This window comes from Apaloderma vittatum, unplaced genomic scaffold (genome assembly GCF_000703405.1).
Source record: "Apaloderma vittatum isolate BGI_N311 unplaced genomic scaffold, ASM70340v1 scaffold6751, whole genome shotgun sequence".
NCBI classification, from domain to species: Eukaryota; Metazoa; Chordata; class Aves; order Trogoniformes; family Trogonidae; genus Apaloderma; species Apaloderma vittatum.
In genome coordinates, this window is record NW_009699490.1 from 18,053 (window position 1) to 42,966 (window position 24,914).

Consider the following 24,914-nt stretch of genomic DNA (forward strand, 5'->3'; position numbering starts at 1 on the left):
ACTTGCCGTATGTAAGGGACCTGGTTCTCAGCTGAAGCCACGGTGTGTGACTGCAAATAGAGGTCAGCTTTCCTGTAGCGAAGGCAGAACTGCCGGGTGGCGATGGGACCGTTCCGAGGCCGAGCACTCGGCAGCCAGTGCAGGGGATGGAGACACAAAAACCTGGGGATCGGTGTGGCCTCAGGGGGTGACCCTGCGGCTGCATTGCGCTTGATGGTTCTTAGCACAAGATGGTGCTATGGAGTTTGCTGAACTTTAAAACGTGGTGAGTGAAGGAGGAAAAGGTGGCTGATGTCAAGGATGTTCAGCGTGAAGGCTGGACCTGTCTGCTCTTCATTGTAATGGGTGGAATCCAGATCTGAGTAAAACCAAGAGGTTCTGAAGGGTGCATTGCAGCGTATAATGGAGGTAAAAGAAAATGATGATCAAGAAGAACTCGTTGTGTCTTTATAGGTAGTCAGTGCTGTGCCCAATAGCCCTGAAGGACTGTTTTGTGTTGTTCTCCACAGATAATGGTGGTCTTTAACGTTAATGTTGCTGTGGATCACCTCCTGCTGTTACCATGCTTTACCTACTGATGTTACCATCTGGTTGTGCAGATCCTGTTAAAGAATTGTGTGTTGAGAGGGACTTAGCAGCTGTGTTATGCTACACTAACAATTAAAGAAGCTATGGGGGAAAAGAATCATGGAAAACAGTGGTACCACACTGTGGCTGGGACAGCCGTGGTGCTGGGACTCCCGTGTGAAGTGCGGTGTGGTTGGAGTGTTTGGAGACGGTTGGTAGGAGCCCACGGGGAGCAAGTGAATGGCAACGTGATGCCAGAAGCAGAACGTTACTCAGTGATGTCATGCTGCTGGTATGCCTGCTTGAGAAAACCAAAAATTACTTGGTTGCACTGTAGTGAGGTAAAATCATTTGTTAGGCTTGTTGAATAGTCTTGGCTAGAACACGTGCTCTTAACTCTGTAGGCTTCCCCCAGAGGCCCTGTTCTGCAGGGGTGCTGCTCAGTGCATTAGCTTCTCGTGAGAAAAATGGGACCAGCACTACCTCTCAAATCACCAGCGTGTTTTTTTTCTCCCAGACAAAGACAGTTTTCTCCTGAAGCTGTAATAACTACTGGATCCTCTCATACGCAGCTTAGCTACTGCTCTGCCTGTCCTGCGGTTCAAGCCGACAGAATCTTGTGCAGGCAGTTCTGGTTGGATTGCTTATTGCTCACTAGGATTTAGTGTCTAGTATTACCTCGCAGGCGGCTTTCCTCTTCTCTCACACAGACTTGATTAACTTGTAGAGTGTCTTGGGGAATTATGTACTTAAATTCAGCAGCTGTTTTTCCTCAATATTGAGCCTTCTAATGACCTTCATACTGGTGAAAAAGACCTAAGGAAAACTATGTTTGCTTTCTCGTGTCTATTAGAACTAACAACTCCAGGACTTCATGACTTAGTATCCTGCTGGTGTTTCCTGACTGACTTGTCCTCTCCCAGCTATTTCACAAGCTGTTTGTTAGACAGCGCTCCCTTGGGCCAAGTGCAGCCATGACTGCCGTGTGACTGGACTAGAAATGAAGCAGGCTGGCCAGACTTTTAGTGTTACAACTGTGCCTCTGTGTCTCCCATAGGCCTTTGTCTTAGTAATGTATGATTATTAAAAAGGCTTGTTGTAAGTAGCAGTGATTTGGACTCACTAGCTAATGGTCATTTAAACTAGTATTTTAAATTTTTTTTTTTAATTATTCTAAAGTGGGAAAGCTAGAGGAATGAGTCTAAAGCCGTAATTTTCCAGTGAGACCTTACATGCACAGATGCTGAGGATTGCTGGTGAAGAGTAGGCATGGCACAGTGACACACCTGGGCTTGAGCTGTCTGGTTGTTGGCTTTTTTTCCTCATGAAGGTGATCTTTAACTCTAAAGCAAAATACCTGACCTACACAGGCTTCTTATCTTGCACAGCAGGCTTTTTTTTCTTCCCATTCCAAAATCGCCGGCTTCAGACTTAAGCAAGTGCGTAGCTGCACCCTTTGGTCTGTCCGTGTACCTTCTCTCGGACGGGAGCCTGTGCCCTCTGTCCATTTCTAGAGCTGCGCTGCAAATGTCTTGCAGAATTAAGGAAATCACCTTGCAAACTGAGCTACAGTTTTTGGGGCTGGAAAGCTGCTCAGCTACCACTACCTTGTTGCCAGGCATCGTGAGAAAAGGAAGAGGAGGGAATATGTTGTAGTAAACTTGTTTATTTTTATTTGAAACTCAAAAGTTCTTGGTCACTGGACCTCTTGAGTCTTATAACCCACTCTTGTGTATCATGTCATGTGTTGTTTGAGGGGGAGGTGGAGGGCTGGAAACACCACTGCAGTTTTTCTTCTCCTTGTACTTCTCTGTGTGTGTGTGATGAGGGCTGTGAAACTCGGTGCAGTCTGATCACGAACGGTTGGCTCTGTTCCTGAAGCACTGCAGCTTGTCAGAATTGGCAGCACAATCGGGGAAGTACATTGCAGTGTGTAGCTCCCGGCAACATTCCCTGTGCGGTGGGCAAAGGATGATTAATGCTTTCATGCTTGCCCCCCGTGTCAGGAAAAACCATTTGCCATATTCAGTGTCTTCCTGCTTCTGTACCATGAAAATGCTGTGAACAGAGAGTCGGGTCCCCCGTGGTGCAGAACACCCTGTGCTTAGTGGAGCTCGGCAGATGCTGAAGGCGATGCCTCCGTGGAGACCTGAGCTAAAACACCTCTGCGGCTCTCCAGTGAGGAGGAGGGTGAACATGCCCGAGGCAGTACACGGGCATCTCAAACCTTGAGATAAAGCTTAGTGATTTAAGTGTCGAGACCTCAAGAGGTAGCACTGGAGTGCTGGGAAATGTTGAGAAATGCAAGCTGCGAAATTCAATAGGCTTGTTTGTGTTCCCGTGTACCACTTCCAGGCGCCCTAGATAGCTATCCAGGGTTGATAGAGCAATTATGTGTTAGAGATGCATTCCTTGTCCTGTACTGATCCTGGTGGGGAGCTTCTGTGCCACGTGGCTAATATGTTTGACAATATCCAAGATTAACTGGTCTGTGCCACCTTCTCATGCATGACTTGAAAAGTTACTATATCTGTTTGCTTGACCCCTTCTTTCTAGTATGGGAGTGCTTTTAAGCAGAGTGCTATAGAGATTATAGAGCCGCACTTCTCTGAGTTACTCCTGGAGTTGCTTTTTGAGGCCTAGATCTACATGAGGGCCTTTATTCTTGGGGAGAAAAAAAATAAATCCCATTTACTGTTTGATAATGGCATAGATTGCATCTCAAATGCACCAGAGTTAGCATAGCACACAAGGCTCTGGAATAATATTCTGAGCTGTACTTCAGCATGTTCATTCAAGACACATTATGGTTTGCCCTTGCGTACTTTATCGTCTGGACTTGAGCTCCCTATGCCCTCAGCTGCAGTCCTCTTATTATTATATACATATGCTAAAAAGGTCAGATTAGTTAATCAAAAAGCTATTGTCTGGTGTGCAAGGCTGTAGTGGATGGTCTGACTTTCTTTTCCCCATCTTATAGGCTGTCTCAGCATTTGAAGTGAGCGCAGGGCACAGTCTCAAAAAGAGTGATTATCAAAGTCCTGTGGGATGCTGTGTTTTGAGTGGCGCGGATCAGGCTGTCGCAGGCACTGGCTGTTAAAGTAAATGGTGATAGAGAGGGGGAACTGAGGGAAGCAAGGTACAGATGTTATAAACCTTTCTTGAAGGATGACTTTTATCTTTTTTTAATTACTTTATGAAGTAGATGGAACAAAGGTATGAATTAATTTGTAAAACCTTTGGTAGAAAGTCTGTATTGTGGGTTTTAGTTTTGGAGATTTTTTTCACTTCTCTGCGGTTAAGTGCTGTTCCTTGAAGAATGGTTATCATACTCCAAACATAATTTTACCCAACCTTTACTGCATGCTGTAATTTCTGCTGTGTTATCACAGCTTTACAGGTTAGGGCTGCAAGTGATTCAAGTTGTAAGTGACAGCTGCTGGCCTGGCCTCCCTGCTTGCGAGTGCTGCTGTCGGTGTCTGGACTGCCAGGCTGAGGTGAATCAAAAACCTTAAAACGTCCAGCATGATGAGACTCAAGTGTTAGTGCTCGGAGCATGTTCAGCCTGTGAAAAAGCAATTCCCAGGTTGCTGATGCCAAGCAATGATGATTTTAGACTTTCTCCAGAACAGCGTGTGCTGTAGCTTTTAAGCTGTTTAAAATAAACTGCCAGAATTCTGTAGACATGCATTAGTACTGACTTTAGAATCTGATAGTGGAGAGAAGTATTCCTGAAGTTGAGGCAGCTAGAAGAGAGCACCTACTTGTGATAAATAAGCAAACCAGCTTCCAGTGGTGACTCCTCAGTCTTTTTACCTGGTGGAGGTTGATTTTTTTTTTTTTCTTCCCCTCATGCTTCTTTCCCACACTCAGCCGTTCTAGATATTGATGTACCAACCTATGACTCCTTGGTATTGATTATCATGATGAGTGAAGTCTGTGCTCTGTCAGCTGGGAGAGGTGCAGTTGTGACACTTGAGTTGGCAGCCAGATCTTTGGCTTCCCTACGCTTTCCTCCTGTGCACCGTGTGAGTCCAACAGAAATGACTCTCCAGCTCACCGAGCTGTTGACTGTAAAGCGCTGATGGGCCGGCAGTTTGAATCACAGCTGTTGAGTTGGTGTTCCTTTAACTAGAAAGCCTGGTAATTCTCATGGCCTGTCATTGCACCAGTTGGTGCCAGTTCTTGAAGATGAGTGCATTGAGTTCAAAATAGATCCTTCTGTGTACAAACCAGTATGTGGTAAATCACAAGATTGTCATGGTCACACTTAATGTAGCTCTCCTTTAAATAGCATGATATTGCTTCATGATTTAATGAGCTTCTCCTGCATCTTTACATGCTTTAATCTTTCTACAACTGTATTATGGAAAGCTTTTAGTGTTAGGTGATCTGGTAGAGCACTAGACCCATGACAATCTCTTAAATTTTTACTGGTTAAGTATGGGAAAGTAGCTTTTGCAAGGGACAAAAATGACAGAGAAGTAGCTAAACCAGTGTCTGTGATTCAGCTACTAAGGATTTAGTTAGATACTTGCTCTAGCAGTTCCAGGTCTTGCTGTCTGTTGCCCAGTGAAGTGCTCTGTGCTTCACTGACGGTGCTCTGCCAGTGCACATCTAGTGCTTGGACAACGCTTTGTGCAGTCCAGAACTGTCTGTTGTGAAGTAGATGCTATTCTGTGTTCAGTGTTTCATACTGCAGTCCAGAAGGGACCATCCTCCCAAAACCGGGAGGTGCCATTCCTGTAACATACCGTGCTGTAAGATTGCCCCACGAGCACTAAATCAAAACTACTCTTAGCTTAGTTTTATCTATGTGCCAGTCAGTTTATACCTGGAGTTAGTCAGGTGCTGTTGTTATGGTATGTTTGCTGGAGGAGGGTTTGTAGCTGTCTTGAGGGGTCCATAGCTTTCAGTGCTTCTGGATCACTAAGGGGAAATTGGAAATTTACTCTTAATCTCTATACGAAGCAGATTTATAATAGAATGTCGTCTGCGTTCACTGTAGTGGGAACCTGTACGAGTTGGAGTAGTGCATTTGTCACTACCTTTCCATAAGAAAAGCTTCACTGCTTTTGTTGCAGGAAGTGAAGTGTTTCTTTGGTAGCCGTTAGCCCTCCTCTTCCTCAGGGGTAGTACTAGATTTTGTAGTGTTGTGAAGCTGGAAGACCTTATGTGAAAATGCACGCAGCCTCTTATAAATCCGCTTTTTGCAGCAGGTGATTTCTGTGAGGGAGCGCAGGAGGGCTTAAGCGCCATGTGATGCACTTCCACATCTGACTAAAATATTTTTAAAAAAGAGTTTGGAGAGAATGCTAATAAATATATGTAGCAGTATTTTTCTAACTGGCAACTTGTGTTCGTTGGCTCTAAATTGCACCTTGGTTTACTGTCAACACACCTTGTTGCCACAAAAGCACCAGGAGTCTGTATTTGTAATCCTGCTGCACCTATAAAACCTGACTCTGAAACGGGAGTTGACAGCTGTTCCATCTGTTGTTGACCTCTGCTCGTTCTCATGAATTTCTGCCGCGTTCTCGAGAGCTGATGTAATCTGTCCAGTAACCGCAGGTTAGCGCGAGGCCTTCGCTCGCACAGTTTGTGACTGAAACACATGTGTCTGCTATGAGAGCTATTTAGTACAACTTCTTATTTTACTCTTAAGTTGTGACTGAGCTACAAATGGTAGAGGATACTTCGATGTTAAAATACTTCTGCTGCCGTTTGACAAGATGCAGTGCTTCCTAAAGTACCTCGGAGCCGCTCGGGTCAGCTGAAGACATGGAGCAGGTCAGGAAGTGCTCTAGGAAAAAGACAAATTTTCTAGGAGGCAATGTCAAGTGGTGTGTAGCCCCTCTGGCAGGAGGGATGTGCCTCCATACAGATAGAGGAAGGTTCTGTGTTGCAGGGTGTGTGCATATGAAATGTAGCGTAGAAGTGATCTCACCGAGTTACCTTTTTAAGAGAGTCTGGCTGTTGCCCAGTACACTTACAAACCAGACCAGCACTCCTCAGAGTGCCCACTGGGCTGTGGGACAAACCCTTCCAGTCTGGGATTACCCCAGTCCCAGTCTTGAATGCCTGCCTACCTTGCAGACAAGTATCAAAAGAAACTCTGCCTCATTTTAACAACTTTCTGATGGACTTTTGTGTTCTCTTGATAGCTGCCATTAACCTAGCAAAGCTGAAGCTGTTCCGACATTACTATGTTATGGTAAGTACCACACTCTGCACATGCTTACAGAGCACTTAAAAGCTGTTGGAGCCTTTTGATGGTTACTTGTCGGAAGCTGCTATAACTGGTGGATGTCGTCGAGGTGTTCCTAGTTCTGTGGCAGGGCTGTGCTTTGGCATCTTGGTCAACTGCGTTATGGTCTCCAAAGCAGCTTCCCTTCTTTTCCTGGTGATTGCATCCTTCTGTCTATCTTCAAATTGGTTCCAGCTTTTTGTAACACTTACTGATTTCCTCTGGAGACAGCTTGAGCTGCCAGTTGAATTGATGGGCTTGAATAACGTACTGTAAACTTGCTAAAAATTAAACTTGGGACCAAATGGTGCCTTGAGATGCATGTGTGCAGTTTCTGATTAAGTCAGTGGGAGCCATGAGCATACCTCCCAAGAGAGCACAGGCTTCTTAATGATTTCCAGCGGCCTCATTTCAGACTCCGAGTGGTAAGAGTAATAAATTACAGTCGTGATTCTTCAAACTATACAAAATACTAATACTTAAAGCATTTCCTGCTGTAACTGAAATATCCTAGCAATAGCTTGAGTCATTTGGATGTTCAACAAGCAGCAGAGCTGTCAGCCTCTATCTTCCGAGTTTATCAAGGAGCATAATAAGCGTAGTCTAACATAATGAGTTATCTGGGAATTGCTTGAGCTATTTTTCTGGAAAAAAAGATTCTGTAAGGATGATGCTATTGTTCTCATCATGCCTTCTCCTTTTACTTCCTAGATTGTGTGTTACATTTACTTCACACGGATCATTGCAATTCTCATAAAGATTGCTGTTCCATTCCAGTGGAAATGGCTGTACCAGGTATTTGCCAGCAAAGGAAAATACATCTATTCCATGATGTTTTTGGTTTTTTCCTTATTATTCTTTAACTATAACTACACACACACAAAAATCCATAAATTGTTCCTCATGTTGTAGTAGAAAGAACGTCTCACAGCACAGTGTTACACCGTGTCTACTCCTGATTATCAGTGATGTGCCTAAGGTGGCAGGAATATATTTTCAGATTTATATTTGTCCAGCAAGGCTGCTGGATTATACATGAGATGCCTGAAAGTAATTGCATTATTGATTTTTAGTCTTTCAGTTTAAAAATGTCTGAAGGAAATTAATCAAGAACATACAAAGGAGGAAAAAAATTAGTCAGGTTTGCCCTGTGTAATTGAGGCCCCAGGGAGCCAGTGAAATAGGCTTTTCCTTTTCCATCTACAGGCTTTATTTGCCTAGTGACTTTTAAATGCTTGGTTTCTTAACATATAATTCAAGTAACTGTGCAGGGAGTCTTTGGAATACATTAACTGTTGAAAATACAAAACAACATAGGGATGATTATTTCCCCCCTCATTTGAAAGCCAAGTCTTGCCATAGTTATTTAAAAGCACTGGAGTGATGGCTAGAACTGTAGCTGTATTTAAAGTGACAGGGAAAGCTGAAAGAACAAAGGGCTTGACAGCCTTTAGCCTGGGATTAATGATAACAGGACAGGAATTGCTTTGTTATTTCTGCTATGGCAGAGGCTTTCTTGGCCGTTAAACCTTGAACCTTATGAACGAGGAGAAATGTTTCTTGACCATAAAGGATTACAGGACTGAACTTCAATCTTTTGTTTTTGCTTGCAGCTGCTGGATGAAATGGCCACGCTTGTATTCTTTGTTCTCACCGGGTACAAGTTCCGTCCAGCGTCAGACAACCCTTATCTACAGCTTTCTCAAGAGGATGAGGATGACTTGGAGATGGAAGCTGTGTAAGAGCTCCTCCCCCCCCCTTTTTTTTTTTCATCTCTTCACTTGATTTGAGAAAAGCAGTGTTTCAAACCAGTTTACTTTAATCTCTCTAAATCCTTCTTTGAAAAAGATGAAGATCTGCCCGCACGTTTAAAGATGAGGTATCTATTAGGTGTGTTTTAAACTAACAAAAGAGGTTAGTGATATGCATAGGAGCCTCTGAGCTGGGTATGGCAGTCGTGTGGAAGAAGCTGGTAAGGCTTTTTGTGGGGCAAAGAGTTGTCTGTAAAAATACCAAGTAAAAAAGCTTCTGTGTTTAATCTATGTTGCTGAACACCAATGAGCATTATAGATTGTCATTAATGCTTCATATGAGGGAAAGAAAAAATGACCAACCAAAAACCAAACCAACAAAGAGCTACAAATCTACAGAATATAAACAAGCATGGTGTAAGTCCTGTCTACCTTGATGTTCAGCTTGTAACTTTGCAGAAATTTATCTTTAGTACCACTGAGCTGAGGAGATGGATTTTTACCAATACTCTTCCCTGTTCTATTCCTTGCTGCTAAGCTATGAGGCACCACAGATGCAGCAGGACCCAAGGTAGTCTGGAGAAATTATAAAGTAGGGCTCAGGCTAGTCCCTGTCATTTTCTTTACATTGGCTTCAAAAATGAGTGATGTTTCTGAATCTGTAATAGAAGCTGCCCTAAGAAATTCAGCATGCTAGAAGTGTTGGATACAGCTATGATTGCCACAGACTGTTGCCTTGATAGGAGCAGAACTACCTAATCTCTGTAGCAGTTGCAATTATGCAGGAAATGTAATGCATGTTCAGGCTCAGAAGCGTGTTCCTAAGAATTTTTTCCAGTTTGGCAAATCTCCTTTACCTGGTCTTGGGTGAAACAAATCAGCAGTCTAGTTCTTTGTGCTTTTTTTTTTTAGGACTAATATGACACCTTTCACGTTTTAGTGACTTCATTAAATTGGAGAAGCTGCTAAAAACAAATCAACACTCTAGTTCTTTGTGCTTTTTTTTTTAGGACTAATATGACACCTTTCACGTTTTAGTGACTTCATTAAATTGGAGAAGCTGCTAAATTTAGGAGAAACTGATAAATAAGCTGGAAAAACTGATTCACCTGTTGCTATAGTGAAATAGGTGTTACTAGAAACTTGAGGATCAGAATTCCTAGTAAGGCGTTTTGCTCTTTGCCTTCGGAGTTTCCATTGTTGTGCCTTGTGGGTTGTTTCCCCTTAGCCTCGCTTGAATTTTTCTCATCTGATTCACCGTAAGTTTTACTCGATTTGGGCACTTGGCAGGGTGTGATCTGTGTCTTGTTCTCCCTTCCCCGGCTGCATCAGGGAGGTTCAATTTACACGTGTTTGAAAAGCATGGTGTATACACATGCTGTGACAGGTGAAACACTCCAATGAAAGTGTGTTAAATTTCTTTTCTTGGTCCTATTTTTGCTTTTATAAATATTAATTGTTGTTTCTTTGGGGAGAAAATATCAAGGCTTATTTGAGCAAGTGACTAAGTGCCTGACAGCATCCTGACTAACCATTGCATGAGTGTGTTTTGTCTTTCATGTGATAAATACCCACTTGTCTTCAGAGGCTGTGGCAGAAGTTAAAAGCCTGTGAACTTCAAACTTAATGGTGTTCTGCCGCGTGTTATTGCCAGGTTTTATGGTTGCTTTCTTCTCCCAGTGGGTTTTTGTTAAAATCAAGCTCTTGAAAACATTTGCTGCAGAAGCATTCAGTTTCTTTTTAGATTCAACATTCCTATGAGCCAAGGGAGGGGAAAGCTGTGAGGTCATCAAGCCTTTTTTCCAGGCTTGCTTGTCTTCAGCAAAAAATAGGGCATGTTAAGTGCAGCTCTCTAGCTGATGTCTGATTTCATGCAATGCAAACTATATGAAGCTCAGTCTAGCGTTAAATGTAAATATGAAGGAGAGTGTGGAAATGTGCAAAGTTCCAAGAAAAAAATCCAAAGACTAGGTATCTGTGGCAGAACCAACATAAGGCACAAATCCTCCCTCTGTAAGTTCTTGTAACTCTCAAAAATAAAATATAAATCCAGAACAGCAAAGGTAACTTTCAGTGAGTCTTTTTAACTAACATGCCTCTGTCTGGGGAGAAAGTGTTCACAGATGTTGTAGGACTTTCTCTTCAGTTGTACCAGGCTCAACAGAAGTTGTCCTGGTGGAGAGGGAGAGCGTGACTAAACCTGAACTAAGGACCAGCCTGTTCTTTTTCAAGTAGGGTCAATAGCCATTCATCATCAACAAAGTGGCTTTCTGTGTATGCTGGGCTAGGCAGCCTCTTGCGCCCGTTCTGTCAGTATGTGGGCTTGTCGCTGACAGTTTGTTAGATTAAAGTACCCGGGTTGAAAAGGTGCAGCCACACTTGGCAGAAAGAGTTGTCAACCTTCCAGCCCTAATGCCATTTCTGGGGCACGAACACAAAAATACAAACAGTATGGTAGGTGAGGTGGGGGTGAGGAAGGGGAGAGGAAGCAGTTCGGGGTTGGTTGGTTTTCTTGGTTTTTTTCTTTACTCTTGGAGTAAATGATTTCATTAGCTCAGAAAGCTTGCTTTAAATGTTAGGTACCAAAGCGCTCTTTCACACGTCTTGGGTGAGAATGATGTTCATACCTGTGGCGGGGGTTGAGGTATTTCCACTGGAGGAGGAATTGTGGGAAAAGCCATTAATGGTTTTGTTCTCAGTTCAGTAAATCTGTCTTGCTGAGGGCGTGGAGACCAACTCTGGTTTTCCGTAACATCCAAAACAACCTCAGCATAGGTCAGCGTTACCACAACAGTTCACTGCCTTTGCTTATGCCTTGGGATCTGGAGTTTCTCACTGTATCATGAAGCAACCTATTCTGTGATGAGACTTGAAGTCCTGGTTGGTTGTTTTTTTTCTTTTTTTTTTCCCAGCTTCTGGGTTATGCTCCCTGGCAGACTGATTCATGACGCTCTCCATTAGATGTGATTTTCTTCCCCTTATGCATCTTTCCTTTGCAGACATCAGCTTTTTTTTACTCAATGGCTGATGAGTTTTCACTCCAGTTCGCAGCTGATGGTAAAGGCTGGCTGCTGCCAGTATCACAGTGTTTTGTGTTGGACTGAAAACAACAAACAGGAGACAGCTGAGACACACCACCTAGAGGGCTGAAGAGTCCTCTGATACTTAGCCAGTCTTTGATAACTTGGATGCAATGTACACAGGGGTAGAGAACCAAAAAATAAACACCACCAAAATCTTGTGAAATTTGCACAGCATGTACCACTGTGCAACGGAGTGTTCAGGGAACTGGTTTTGTGCCTCATCTGTGACAGATATCCCTCTGACAGCCACAAAAAAAAATTCTCTCTGGAGAGAGATGGTTTAGCCAGAGGGATTTGTTGCATTTTTAACTACTGCTAGTTTGTGGGCTAGAAATGCAGTTCAGCAAATGGCAGGTGAGGACCATTTACTTGCAGCATTGCAGGTCAGAACTGAAGTCCTGAGACAGCTTGGAGGACTAGAAGGAGAATTGCAGCGTGCTTGGTGTTAGGGCCCAGTAAAAGAAGGGTATCAGCACTAAAACATTGCCTGAACCGTTATTAGGTGGAACAGACTTGCCCATGGTACAAAACAATCTGAGACAGTGAGAGGACTTGAGCTACGCTGTGCACTCGTCCTGAGACAAGAGCAGTGCGTGTCAGGTGGTCTTTGACTTCTCCCTGTTGAGGAATCCACCCCAAAATCGCTCCTAGTTCTTTACTGTCGTTGCAGGCAGGGGATGACAGCAAACGGCCTCTCTGGTAACAAATGGGCCTGGCTGCAACTGCAGTTTGTGGCTGTTTGTCCTGCCCCTCCGTGAATGTGGGAAGTGGATCGTTCCCCCTCAGCTGTGACCTCCCATCACTCCTGTCATCATCTTGGTGTGCAGTGAGTTTGTCGTTGTGTTACAAGAGTGCGGTGCTAAAATCTAGGCTGTGTGCCAGGTGGGATCTTGCTCACTGTGAGTCAAGTGTTTGGTGTCACGTGTGTGTAAAACACCTATTTATATACCCCGGTAAGTCTGCTGCTGTGTTGCTGCATTAGTTTTTGTTTGGGGTTTGTAGTCCATGGTAACTTTCAGCAGCTCTGAGAACTTGTTACTTAGCCCTTTGTTCTGTAATTACAAAGTAAACTTCGTAGCTCTCTGGCTGACTCCTCATATTTTTAAGATTTGCCAGGATCTTTCTGCATTCTAAACCTGTTTGCAGATATGTAGCTCCTAGTGCCTTCTGCAGATTTAATAAGCAACTTCTCTATTTTGTTACTTGGGCAGTTACTGAAAACACTGAATAGAAGTGAACTTGGGACAGACTCTCTGGAATCACCCTCAGTGTTCTTTCATTTTTGACAGGAAACCATTAAGTACATCTCAGAGCATGCTCTTCCAATTAGTTATGCATCCACTTTGGTTCTTTCTAGCTCATGTTTCCCTAGATTTTTTCCAGTGTGACTGTGGGAGAACCTTTGTCAACAGGGAGAACTTACGAGATCTGTTTTCTGTGGTGATAACATTGATTTTATTTTTTCTTTCTCTTTCAAGCAATGTTTACTGTTTACTAATTCTTTCTCCTTTAGGCAATCTGCTTGCTTTTCTCCCTCTTTTGTTTTTGGGGTTTTTTATTAATTTCAATAGGAAATACATCTGCTATTTGCTCTGTACTCTTCTAACTCTTGGACTGTTCCTTAAACACAAGCTCATCTAGACCCACTCAGAAATGTCTGAACCACTGAGAATCCCAGTACTGCCATAGCTACAGAGTCACTGAACACACCAGTTGGAGTAAATTATTTTCACAGTACATGAACAGAAGCTGGTATCTAACATGGAACTAAGGGCATTATCAGAAGAGTATATCTGCAGGTTACCTCTCCTCTTGGGTGACACTGTGAAAATGCTGTTAGCTAGTCTGATCAAATAAAGTATTCTTATGAGGTAAGCAGCAGGCAAAAGCACACAAAGACTGACAGTGGCATCTTTGAACAGGACGGTTTTGTGTGCTTCCAGGCATCCCTTGTGAATGCACCGAAGTGTTGGCACTCTTACTGTCAGCATCCAAAATAACCTTTGTAGCACATTTGTGGGGTAAAAAAAACCCAAACAACCAACAAACCTGCGTGGAATGAGAATCATTGTACAGAGGAATAAAGCAAATGTCTCATGCATGCAAATAACCTGTTTTGTACAACAACAGAGGAAGCTCCTGGATTGCCAAGGTAGTGCTGAGAGGAGTGATGCTGTTTTGGCTGGACAAACAGTTCGGTCTGCCTGGTATTCAGATGATATGAGACTTTATAGTTCAGTGCTCAGATTGCCATGACAAATGCAGACTTGGATGGTATTAAAAGGATGACATCTCTCTTGGTTTTGTTGCTGCTCATTGAGTAATTTTGCTGTTAGCAGGAGTTGGTGTGCATTTAGCCAATAAGGTTCGTTTGGGGCACTGACCGCTGTGTGTGCGTTTTTATAATACATTTTACCTGTTAAAAGCATTGCAAATGCAGAAGAAAGTCTTTAATGCACAGAATTGAGGGTGTCTGGCTGTATAGCAAAATGGTTTGTTGGTTTTTCTTTTTTAAGCAAGTTGCTCAAACTTTAGCAAATAAACACCTGGTTTAACTGTTTAATGACCCCTGCTATCTTATCAAGTAGGAGCAAATGTTATTTGCTGTTTTAATGTTAGATGCAGAGGTCCTCGAGGCTCTTGAGGTGTCCAAGATGACACCTGACCCGCAGAATGGTAGCGATAAGAGAGACTGAACGTCAAGACTGCTCGGTCTTGGTCAAGAGATGTGGTTTGGTGTGTGCAGGAAGACAAGCACTGGCTGTTGGTCACATGGATGTTACAGGTCAAGTTCTGTTCTTTGATATTTTTCTGTTGTCTTCCAGGGTGACGACTTCTGGAGTAATGGAGGGCATGAAGAAGGTCAAGAAAGTAGTGAATGGTTCAGCAGAGCCCCAGGGCGAGGGGGAAAGCACGGCGTGACAGGCTGGACTGAAGCGGCACTTTCAGAGAAACTTTTTTTAATTTATTAATATTACTCTCAGTGGAAGGGGAGCAGCAAGCACTTCCCAACACTGAAACTGCAGAGTGGGGTGTATCTAGGGGGAGCAAAGCAGCAGAGAAATATTAACTATTCCTGGGATCATAAGAAAACGGGATTTCTTGGTACCTGCAAGCAGCGTGAAGCTTTCCTAGGGATTTTGGGTAGCATTATTTTTTTTTTTTTTCTGCCCTCCCCCTTTCGGGATCGGTTAGGCATTCTGAGTTGTTTGCAGTTGCGTTCTTCAGAATGTGTAATGCTAATGTGAAGAGAGACCTTTAGTGTGTATGTAAAGTATATATTTTATATAATGCGCGTATATATGTATACACACACTTGCTATGTAACACTTATGCTGGGAAATACAAGGCGTGTCAGAAGGTAGGAAAAGGTAAGAGATGTAAGGGGGTTTTTTTCATTTTATAAACTTTCTTGTTTAGACAAAACACTGCAAAACAGATTAATAGAAACAACTGCAGTTTTTTGAGAGACTAAATGGGGAATTGGATCAGATGACTTCTGCCACTGTTCACATCATTGGGAAGGTTGATAAGCATCTTCTTGTCTTATCCATGCAGTTATCCCCTTGAACATGTCATGTTTTCCAGTGTTTTGCTATACAGGAAGCAAGTGACTGTTCTCATTTAAAAGCACTAGCCCATAGTGCAAAAAGCAGTAATGTCAAGTCTCCGCTGTTTGTGGAGCTCCTCTTGATTCACACGCACCTGACAAGAGATAACACAAGAGGTCTAAGACTGATACTTGCTTTTAAAGGATGCTATTTCAAACATTTAATTTCAAGCTGTGGCCCAGAATACTTTGATCTGCTTTAGAAAATATTTTCAAGGTATTTCAAAAGACACTCCTTTCTGGCACAGTATAAACACTGCCAGAATCTCCAGTAGAAATCTGTCTAGTAAATACTGCACTGTAGATCTCTGGTTCACCATTATCCTGAGTTCCTTAGCCTCTCTGGGTGGCTACTTGTACCTCTCTGGCTTTGTAGGATTAATAATACTGCTGTTTGAGCTGAACTGGTCACAATGGTATTGCTACCCAACCCAGTCCTAAATGGTTTTTATTGGAAAAGGAGAAGCTTATGACCAGAATCTCAGTGTAGGGAGACTGTTAGCTGCAAACTTGCAGTGGAGTCTTCAGAGATGTTACAAATGCCACGTGTGTTTGATCTCTAGTACTCTGGTGGTGTTAGTAAGGCAAGCTGGTGCCCATAGTTGTAGTAGTAAGGCACAGCACATGATTGTTAATTTGGGGGAGGATGGAAGTGGCTCACCGATGTAAGGAGGGTAAGATTTGAGAAAAATAAATCAAGTATAATTTGCTGACCCACTGAAGCCTTAATATTCCTGTAGAGGCATTGACAGACAGTGCTGTCAAGCGAAGTGCTTCTGTCCCAGTGACAGGGATAGGCATCATCACAGAGCTTTGGCTCTGCCAGCATCTTTTACAAACTCGCTTAGGAATTGCTTTTTTGACTGAAGGGACTACATCTCTGGAGCACAACTGATTAGAGGACTGTTAGCCATGAGGTTGGTTTTATTTTTTCCTTTAAGTTTAGAAGGGTGATTTCTTTGGAACCTTGCACCACTTCTTCAGTCATGAACAGGCATTGTGGAGCTCTTAAGTGAGCCGTCTGTACCCAGACTTGCTGTCTGAAGAGCACCATTGTTTATTCCCTTTGCCACTTCCTTTCCCAGGTGTTAGTTCTATGCATAATGGAAATAGCAGAAATTAGTCTACCTGCTTTAACACCTGGAACTGTTTTTTCTCCAGATAAAACATGAGAATAGCCCTCTGCTCTGGATACAGAGTCCTCTTCTGTATTTTTCTCCTCAGCTCTAGCTGCACAGTAATCACAGCAGTGATAGTTTGACTCTTGCTGTCATTGCCTTACAATAATACAGTTTTAATGGCAGAAGCCTACACCACTGGAAAAGCTGTCAGGAAACCTATGAGCCTTTTAGATCTTCTGCACAAAGAAATCTTCAGCATGTTAAGTAGCTGAGGTGTGAGGAATTGGACTATAAACAAACACGGGCAGTCCCAGCTTGTCATGCAGTTAAATACAATACCAGAAAAAACTCATCCTCTTCTGCAGTTACCCTGTCCCTGTGGAAGTGTCACTGTCTGCATGCAAAGGGCTACTCAAACAGGCTGTAACCTTTGTTCTGAGGAGTCTGCTGGAGACTTGAAGTCTGTTGGCACTGAAGTATGTAAGGGGTAAGGCTTTGCTGTCAGGAACGGAAGTGAGGTAGCAGTGTTCATCTAGATGTGATGCTGTCTTGGAACCTGTGAATGAGATGGGCAATTCTGATGGGTGTGGTGTTTCACCCAAAGCCATGAGGGGCTGTCGCAGGGTCCTAGCACGTGCTGAGCTGCTTCTCAGCAGCTGCCTCTTCCATACCTCAGCGTCCGTGGAGCCACTGATTTGGCAAGTGCTTTTACCTTCGTCTCAGGTTTCTTTTTTAATATGCACTTTTTTGCTGAAGTTGCCTAGGGTGTCGGTTTACCTGCCAAGTCTCTGGCTCACTAGCCAAAGGCCAAAAAATGGGTGATTTCTTTTTGTCTTGGCATGAAAAGCCACGGCAGTACTCCACAAGTGTTTTTAGAAGAGCTTTTTCTGAGATATGACCTGAACTTCAGTAGCCAGCAATACAACCAACTTCAGCTGGCAGTGAGTGCAGGATGGTGGCCGGCAGTGCCACAGTAACTAGTCAAACCGAAGCATTAGTAAAGAAAATGAATGTGGATGTTTAAGTCAAAAACCAGAGAAATAGGAAGTTCTTACTGCAGCTGTTTCCAAAGTGAGTTTCCACTTTGTGTGGTGGAATTCCTCAGAGCAGGTTGAAAAATGTGTCTTGCAGTGTTGTACGGTGGCTGGGCTGCTGGAGAAGGGAGAGAGCGACTGCAGTTGTGCTTCTGGCAGCACAGCGTGTGCTGTAGAGCACCGGGGGAGGACTGCTGCTGGGGTGTACCCAGGAGGGCATGGCTCTTGCTGGTGAAGTGCAGCAGCCTGGAGCACACCAGGCAGGATAATGGCAGTGCTCGCCTTTGGAATGCTGATGGCTGCCTGTCGGGGAGCAAGCTCTGTCTTTCGCAGGGAGGGAAGATTTAAAAAAAAAAAAAAAAGCTGCCTGTGGCTTACAGATCGTTTTAGGATACAGCCTTACTTTCCTGTCTGCCTTCTCCTGAAGTGAGGAACTAAACCAATCACCCGGTAAATACACAGCAGTGTAATGACAGGAGTCCTGGAAAAGCAGGTCTGGTGCAATTCAAAATAAATTGGTTTGAAAGCATTCACATATGTTGCTGCAGTGGAGTGCTCGGCACCCTCTGCAGACAAAAATGAGATTGGTTCAGTCTTTGGTTGTAATGCAGGTTATGCCCCAATAAATCCCTGGTGAGGATGACACGCAAACACCGCTGATGCACTCCTCCTTCCTGCTGTAACTGTTCAGCAAGCTGTCTTCCAGAGGAAACCTCCATGCAGCGCAACTGCCAGACTCTTGCGTTCTTCAGGCTCGAAAATGTTTTCCTTGATGGTTCATCAAGAGACACGCTAAAAGAAAGCAAGACATAATGGGGTCATCTGGAACATCACTGCTGCTCCCTCAAAATGTAGCAGCTCAAGCTGAAGAAGCCACATGCTGTCCTGTTAAGATGCTCTTTCATATTGTCATCTAACTCAGCATGTCACGATCTGTGCGGTGCATTGTTCAGCGATTCTCTCCAGCTGAGTGTCCTGTTCCTGGATTTCCATGCTGGCATACCCTGGGAGCATGTTGTAAAAATTTGCTGCATTGCAGTATTTTGTCTTGGAGCTAGTAATGTGGAAGATGTATTTTTCTAGGCTAAGTGGACTCTCTCTAGCATGAGTGTGCATCCACCACGTATCTTTAAGTACTGTAACATTCCTTCTGGCCATGAAAGGCCACATCTGAATCACTCCAGTGTGCACATTCACTGAAAGTCCAACAGAAGATTTTATTTATTTTTTTTTCAGTGTTGGGTCTTTTGTCCATACAGTATGCTCCTCTTAGAGAAGGGAAATGCAGCCTGGATGGTGACAATCAAATAGACAAGACAGGGTTGTGGGTTTTTTTGCTGTATGAAAATTGCCTGTCTGCATTTGAAACATACTGGGTATTTGTCTGTTCCCTTGAGCTCTGAGAGCTGAAGGTGCTTAGCTATGAAAAAAATCATTGGGTAGTAGCACAGGTATTGAAGGGAAGGAAACCATTCCTCCTTCAGCCGACTTGGTTTGTCTCCTTCAGTTTTTGCCACCATCGCTAATGGGCTACTGTTACTTTAAAGCAAACGTGTTTCATTGATTCTCTGTTACGATCTTCACTTCAGTCATAAAACATTTCCCTGTTTTTCACTTTAGCTAAAAGAGCTGTGAGCTGCATTAGATGAAAAGCGCAGTGATGTCTGAAACACATCAGGACTTACGTTGTCTAGAACCTGTAACTGTGTGTGTAACTTTGGTAACCTGAATGTTCCACGAAAACTAAGGGGGTGCTGCCCAGGGGCACTTGACCGATGTTTCTTTGTGTTCCCCGGGGGGTTGATTTGCTGGGAAATGTTGTCCTACATGGGATTAATCTGGCTTTTCTTCTTGCTGCTGGGTATGATGTTTTGGGCTTGTAAATCGCTTTTACTTAGCGATATTGGGAAGCTGTATGTTTGCCCCCTTGTAGTTTCTTGCTTGGATGTAGCGATGAAGCTCTAAGAACTGCACATGATGCGTACTTACAAGAGACTGGAACAGGATTTAAGAAAAATACTGAAAGAAAGTAGCAGAGAAAAGAGTCACTTCTGGTAGGTTGACTGGCTCAAGAACCCATTTATGTTTTGACTGCAGCACTCTAGTAGGAAGGACAATTCTTAGTAAGTATTTCCCTGTGGGATTTCCCTCGGCGTTCTGCTCTCTGCACAACAGAGCCCGACCTCCCCATCGTCAGGAGCACTTTGTCGTGTAGCCAGGGTGCTGGAGCACTGGGCAGCTACCTGTTCTGTCAAAACAGAGTATGGGTCTGAAAAGCTTCCCTTTCTCTATAGTAACTATGAATAATGAATTCCAGATCCTCTTGTGTCATTAAGCGGCTTTAGGGTACCTTGTACAATGTAGCTCTGAATTCATTTAGTAAACAACCTCCAAAAGGACTCAAAAAGACTTTCCTGTACAGCAAGGTCTGGTTCCAGGGTTTTTGGTGACCTGTAGATATCCTGTTCCTCGGTTCATGTTCAGATGTACAAATGGATTTTTTTTTTTCATTATTTTTTTAAACTTTATTAAAAGAGCAACAAGCAGAGTTTGAAGAGAAGCAAGGTACAAATCAGGACGGTCTGTGTAACTTGGTTTCCCTGCTGTGATGCAAACGTGTAAAATAAAGATTGTCCAGAAAGGAGTTTAATGCATCTCATTTTCTGCTTCTGAACTGCTGGCAACCAAGGTGACCCGTTAATTCCAAAGTCTGTATTTGCCCACACCTGACTTCCACTTACAGCTGTCAACATCTGCAGCATGGACACGGGGCCAAATCACAGAACTCTTCTGTGGAAAAAGCTTTTCTAGGGGAAAAGCTTTCCTGTCGGTGACCTACGGCGAGGTTCACTGAGGTACCTTTCCTAGAAATGAAAGACCTCCAGGTTCTACAGCTGTGCTCCTCGTGCCTACCCCTCTTCTAGTTCTGTAAATTGAACGTGTGCAGCGGTTTCTGGTGAATGAGTCTCGGATGGAAGCGTTTCTCGCAGCCTGGGGCAGGCAGGAGCACAGGCGCATCCAGGGCTCCTTGTTCCTGGCCAGCTTTGTGGTCAGCTCCGTCCTCAGGGCTTGGTGTCAGAAGACAAGGAGCTGGTACTCGGAACCTTGATGACTAGATACAAAGTAAGGATTTTAAGTATTTTAAGTCATGTCCTTTGTGGATGTGGCCATGTTATCTCAAAGGGGTTTAGGCTAGGCTGAGGGTGATCTGGGACGGGTGTAGTGTTCTCCTCCTGACATGCCAGCATCTAATCGTGTGTTCCAATTTGCAGACTGGTTGAGTTGGAAGAGAGGAGTGTAAAGTATGTCTGTGAAACACTCTGATTACCCCCTGCCCCTCAAAAGTATATGTCCCTCATCACAAAAACATTAAGTCTTCAAGATGTTTCTTCCAGTTTAGCCTACAGCTCTCATCCTACCACAGAGGGGTAATGCCAGAAATAGCCCGTGTTCCCTACCTTGCAAATCCCAAGCAGCCAGTTCTGCATTGCCTCAAGCCTTTGGGTCGGTGGTGGTTTACCAGGGAATTAAACTATAAAAAGTACACGGGTTTTGGGCTTACTAATACCCCGCTGTAGAATAAAACTTCATGCGATGAATGTTATAGCTGGTTGTGGCACGGCGCTATCGCACATCTATTTCATGCAGGTAGTTCTTGGATGTTGAGTTGCTCCAAACTGAACATCCTCTGCATTTTTCTGTCTGTCGTGTATTTGGCCTTAAAAAATTCCCCCTTAAAGCAACAGCAGCCAACCCCATCCTGGCTGTAAGTGCACGGTGATCTGGCAGAGGCAGCTGCACTGGGCAAAAAAATTGCTCGACTGTAAGGAAAGGTGGAATGTTAGGGATGGGGTGTGTAAAGTGGGATGAAATTGTGAGAAGATTCACTTGAGATTGAGACCCAAGTGTAGGTTATGTGGGGAAAAAGAATAATCTTGATTTCTAACTACATTGTCCAAGGAGACATTTTTGTCCCTCATTGCAGCAGAGCTCCTGGTATTTAACATCTACTGCAAGCAGAGGCTGCCTCATACACTTTGGGGGGGGGGGCGGAATAAACAAAATCAGAGCCCTAACAAAGCTTTTTTCAAGGTGCAAGTTTGTAGGTGTTTTCCTGTCCAGGGGAGGTAAATTGCTCTACTTGCTTTAAGGATTTTCTTCTACTGTCTGAAATTTCTGAGCTGTCTTGATCATTTGCTGCTCTGTGTTGCAGTCCAGGCTGCCTGCTGTCAATGTTCTTGCTCTAGCAAGATTATCTTCATGACTGCAAAGAGCTGCCTTCTTTTTAAATCTTACTTTTTACCTTTCTTTGCCTTCTGACTGACAGGCTCTAATGAGCAGGAGCGTGTTGTAGTGCCCTGTATAGCGAGTGGTCAATAAAAACAAATTGCTTTGTACAGAAGAGGTAATAACACAGCTTGTATTGGCACAGCTGATCCTGATACCGGGGTCCTCGGTTAGGAGACAAGGGCTTTCATGGATCTTAGGTAATAAAAAATGCATGTCATCCCTTTCTTCTCTACCCTGTCATCCACTGAAAATAATTGAATAATTTAACTTGGGGTAACACTGCTTTCTTGCAACTCTTCCTCTCCGGAATATTCTTAGTGGGGGTGCTGAGGTATAATGTGTGTGATGGCTCTTGCATCACTGACAAAAACAAACAGGCATGGAAGGTGAGGCTGTTACAGCGGCAGCACGGGTGAGGATCGAAAGGGCTTAATTCCTTTTCCTGCTCCCTCTTTGGATGATTGCACTGAGCTTGGCAAGAGACTTCCAGCATCCTCAGTGAGAGGAGCTGCTACCAACACGGGTCTCGAGCACCGAGGGTAAATATGTTAATAAAGTGGGTTTTTTTTTGGTCCCTGAGGACACTGTTCTGGGGTGCTGATCTTCTACACTCCCGAGTCATTTTTGTAGGGTGGCACAATATCCCAGTAGAGCCTATCTCCCTGAAACCGCGTGTGCACCCACCACTTGCTGCAGGGTGTGCGAGAGCTGACTCTTGCCCTGAGCTGCTCGGAGGGATTTGTTAAGTAGGAGGGAATCCCACGGCTGTGAGGGTATCGACCTACATCTCCTCGGAGAATCCAAACTTACGTGGGTTTGGGATGGATCTGGCACCAGGAGGCAGTAGCCAGATTGAAGGGGCTACAGATAGCAGCTGCAGTGACAGAGAGACTCGGGTGATGACAGAAGAATTAAAGCTCTAAGCCTGACTAAGCGATGATTAAAGAGAGCCAAGATGATGTCGCACGCTACAAAATGGCTGCATGGGGGGGAAACTGCGGAAGCAGGTGGGGAATTGATGAACGTGACTCGAGGCCTGAGCTGTGGAGAGGTGAGATGAAACGAAAGCGGAGGAACACAAGATGTTAGGCGAAAGCCAATGAGGTGGGTTTGGCTGCAAACGATCTCCCTGGAGAAACTGAGGCAGTTGTGTGTCGTTTTAGATAATCAATACTAGGCTGGACAAATCGCTGCTAAATGTACTATAGGGAGCGACCCTTGTTGGCTGTGAGCTGGGCTAAATGCCCGACTCGGTCTTTTTCTGTTTGCTTATCTCTGTGTGAAGTCTATTGCGTGCATAATTTCTGGTTTGAGGGTTCATTTTTGTCTTACTATTAAACCTGGTGGATGCTTTGAGGGAGCTCGGCTGCTCCATAGGAGGAACATAAAAGTACTACATTAAAATGAAGCTGGTACGTGTGTGCCCTAATCTGTATTCGTGGTAAGTCAGGGTTTTAACTGTTGTTGCAAAAAGTGAGCAGAAATATCTGCTGGGACTTACCGAGCACGTAATGCCTGGGTATTGCTATGAATCAGAGCAGCCTTGTGGGGAGCAACTGCTCAACCTCTTACGGCAACAACATTTGAAAGATAGGTACAGGTTGGGTTTGTATGAATGAATGGTTTTGGCACTTTGTGCAGGGTATTTTTGGTGTCAGGTGTTGGGTTTTTTTTAAATTTAACGATTGGGTAGTGGGGTTTGGGCGGACAGACATCACTGCTGATGGCACAGTTTGCTTATGAACCTTGCTCGAGAGGCTTGTGCTGTGTCTTAAACTCAGAGCGGGTTAGCACATATGTGTATATATATACTTTATTCATATATACATATATATACTATATGCCTATATATATACTTTTTTTACAAAAAGCTTTGTTCTGCTGCAAACCCCGGTATTGCACTTTTAGGGAAACTTCTCTCAAAGAGGCTTTTCTCGAGTAAAAACATCTGCTGAAGCTGGGCAGCAGAACTGGTGAACGGCGCTCAAGTAACCTTGTACAGCGCATCGCTCACAGCGCGGAGAACAGCCTCTCCAACCTCTGGCTCAGCCCCGAGCGCTGCTGGATGCTGCGGGGCATCTTTGCTGCAGAAAGCTGCTGCTGCCTCCGTAACTGCGATCTTATCTCACGCAGACATAACTGCGCAGCTCTGGCTTGGTTGTCACTACGAGTAGCCTTTTATTTTCTGTCCCTGAACAAATGCGCTGCCTGCTTCTAGTATCGAGCCTTGTTTGAAGGCTCAGGGTGGCTGGGCTGAGCTCTGCAGTTCCTGTACTGCAGGATGAGTGTGCCAGGAGTAGAAAATGAAGGTGCTTTCCCAGTTGCCAGCTGTGATTTGTGATGTGCCACGAAGGAGGATGGCAACACCTCCTCCTGCTTGGCTTCCTCTCGGCCAACTGCTGGCTGCACACAGCAGGCAACCGGGAGAGCAGCCCATGAGTTCACCACAGCCACCCTTTCCAGGTTCCCACATTAGCATAACAATTACAGCCCCAGAGGCTGTAAAGAGAATAGTCTTTAAAAACATATACTGGAATTTAAGAGAGAAATTAATAGCGTAGCGAATTGTACCGCTCCGCGTGGCAGCTGCATGTCAGGCTTGAAAGGCAGCCCTGGCGCAGTTGTGCTGATTTCCAGACCTTCCTCTGCGTTCGGCCATCATCTCAATGACATCTGCAATTCTGTTTCCTGGGGGGAAGAGTCGGCAGGGCACCGTTCCTGCTGCCATTTACTCCCAAACCTGGTATGTTTTGTTTCTGTTCCATTTTCTCTAAAGCCACGTTACGTATTGGCACTAAAAGGCTGCGCTCTCTGAAATTCATTGATAACGGTGATAGCCAGTAGGGCTGCTAGAGTTCGAGTCTCAGAGTGTTTTGGGTTATAAATCTTGATTTCTGAGGGCTTTCTTGTTGAGTTGTATATAGCTCAGGCTATCAAAACAGCTACAACAGTAACTGCCAGCGCTTGAGGCTCGCTGCAGCCCCCAGCGAAAGCAGGGGCAAAGCAAGAGCAGCACCGCTCGTATCTTGTCAAGCTTAAAAGAGCTTTGGGAATGCACTGGTTGATGAGCTCGAAGCTCTGGAGACCCGTTTAAAGCTGCCCATGGCCTTGGAATCACACACGTCTGTAAAATTGTTGTAATCTGAGATTAGGGTGATGCCTGGGAAGCTAAGGCACAGGCGAGGATGTCCCCAGGATTAGCTGATGCATT

At 44.3% G+C, this 24,914-nt stretch overlaps 1 protein-coding gene across 1 annotated transcript in view; it reads left to right on the forward strand.

The window, feature by feature from the left end:
* The window catches only part of GPR107 (G protein-coupled receptor 107), a gene marked incomplete at its 5' end in the record, with an annotated part of 28,266 nt that extends 13,255 nt beyond the window's left edge, over positions 1-15,011 (forward strand). The window contains 4 exons of the mRNA XM_009878376.1: positions 6,732-6,781; positions 7,526-7,609; positions 8,428-8,552; positions 14,474-15,011. Of these exons, the coding sequence (XP_009876678.1) occupies positions 6,732-6,781; positions 7,526-7,609; positions 8,428-8,552; positions 14,474-14,570 (356 nt within the window). The remainder of the gene's footprint in view (positions 1-6,731; positions 6,782-7,525; positions 7,610-8,427; positions 8,553-14,473) is intronic.
* Positions 15,012-24,914: the final 9,903 nt, after the last annotated feature.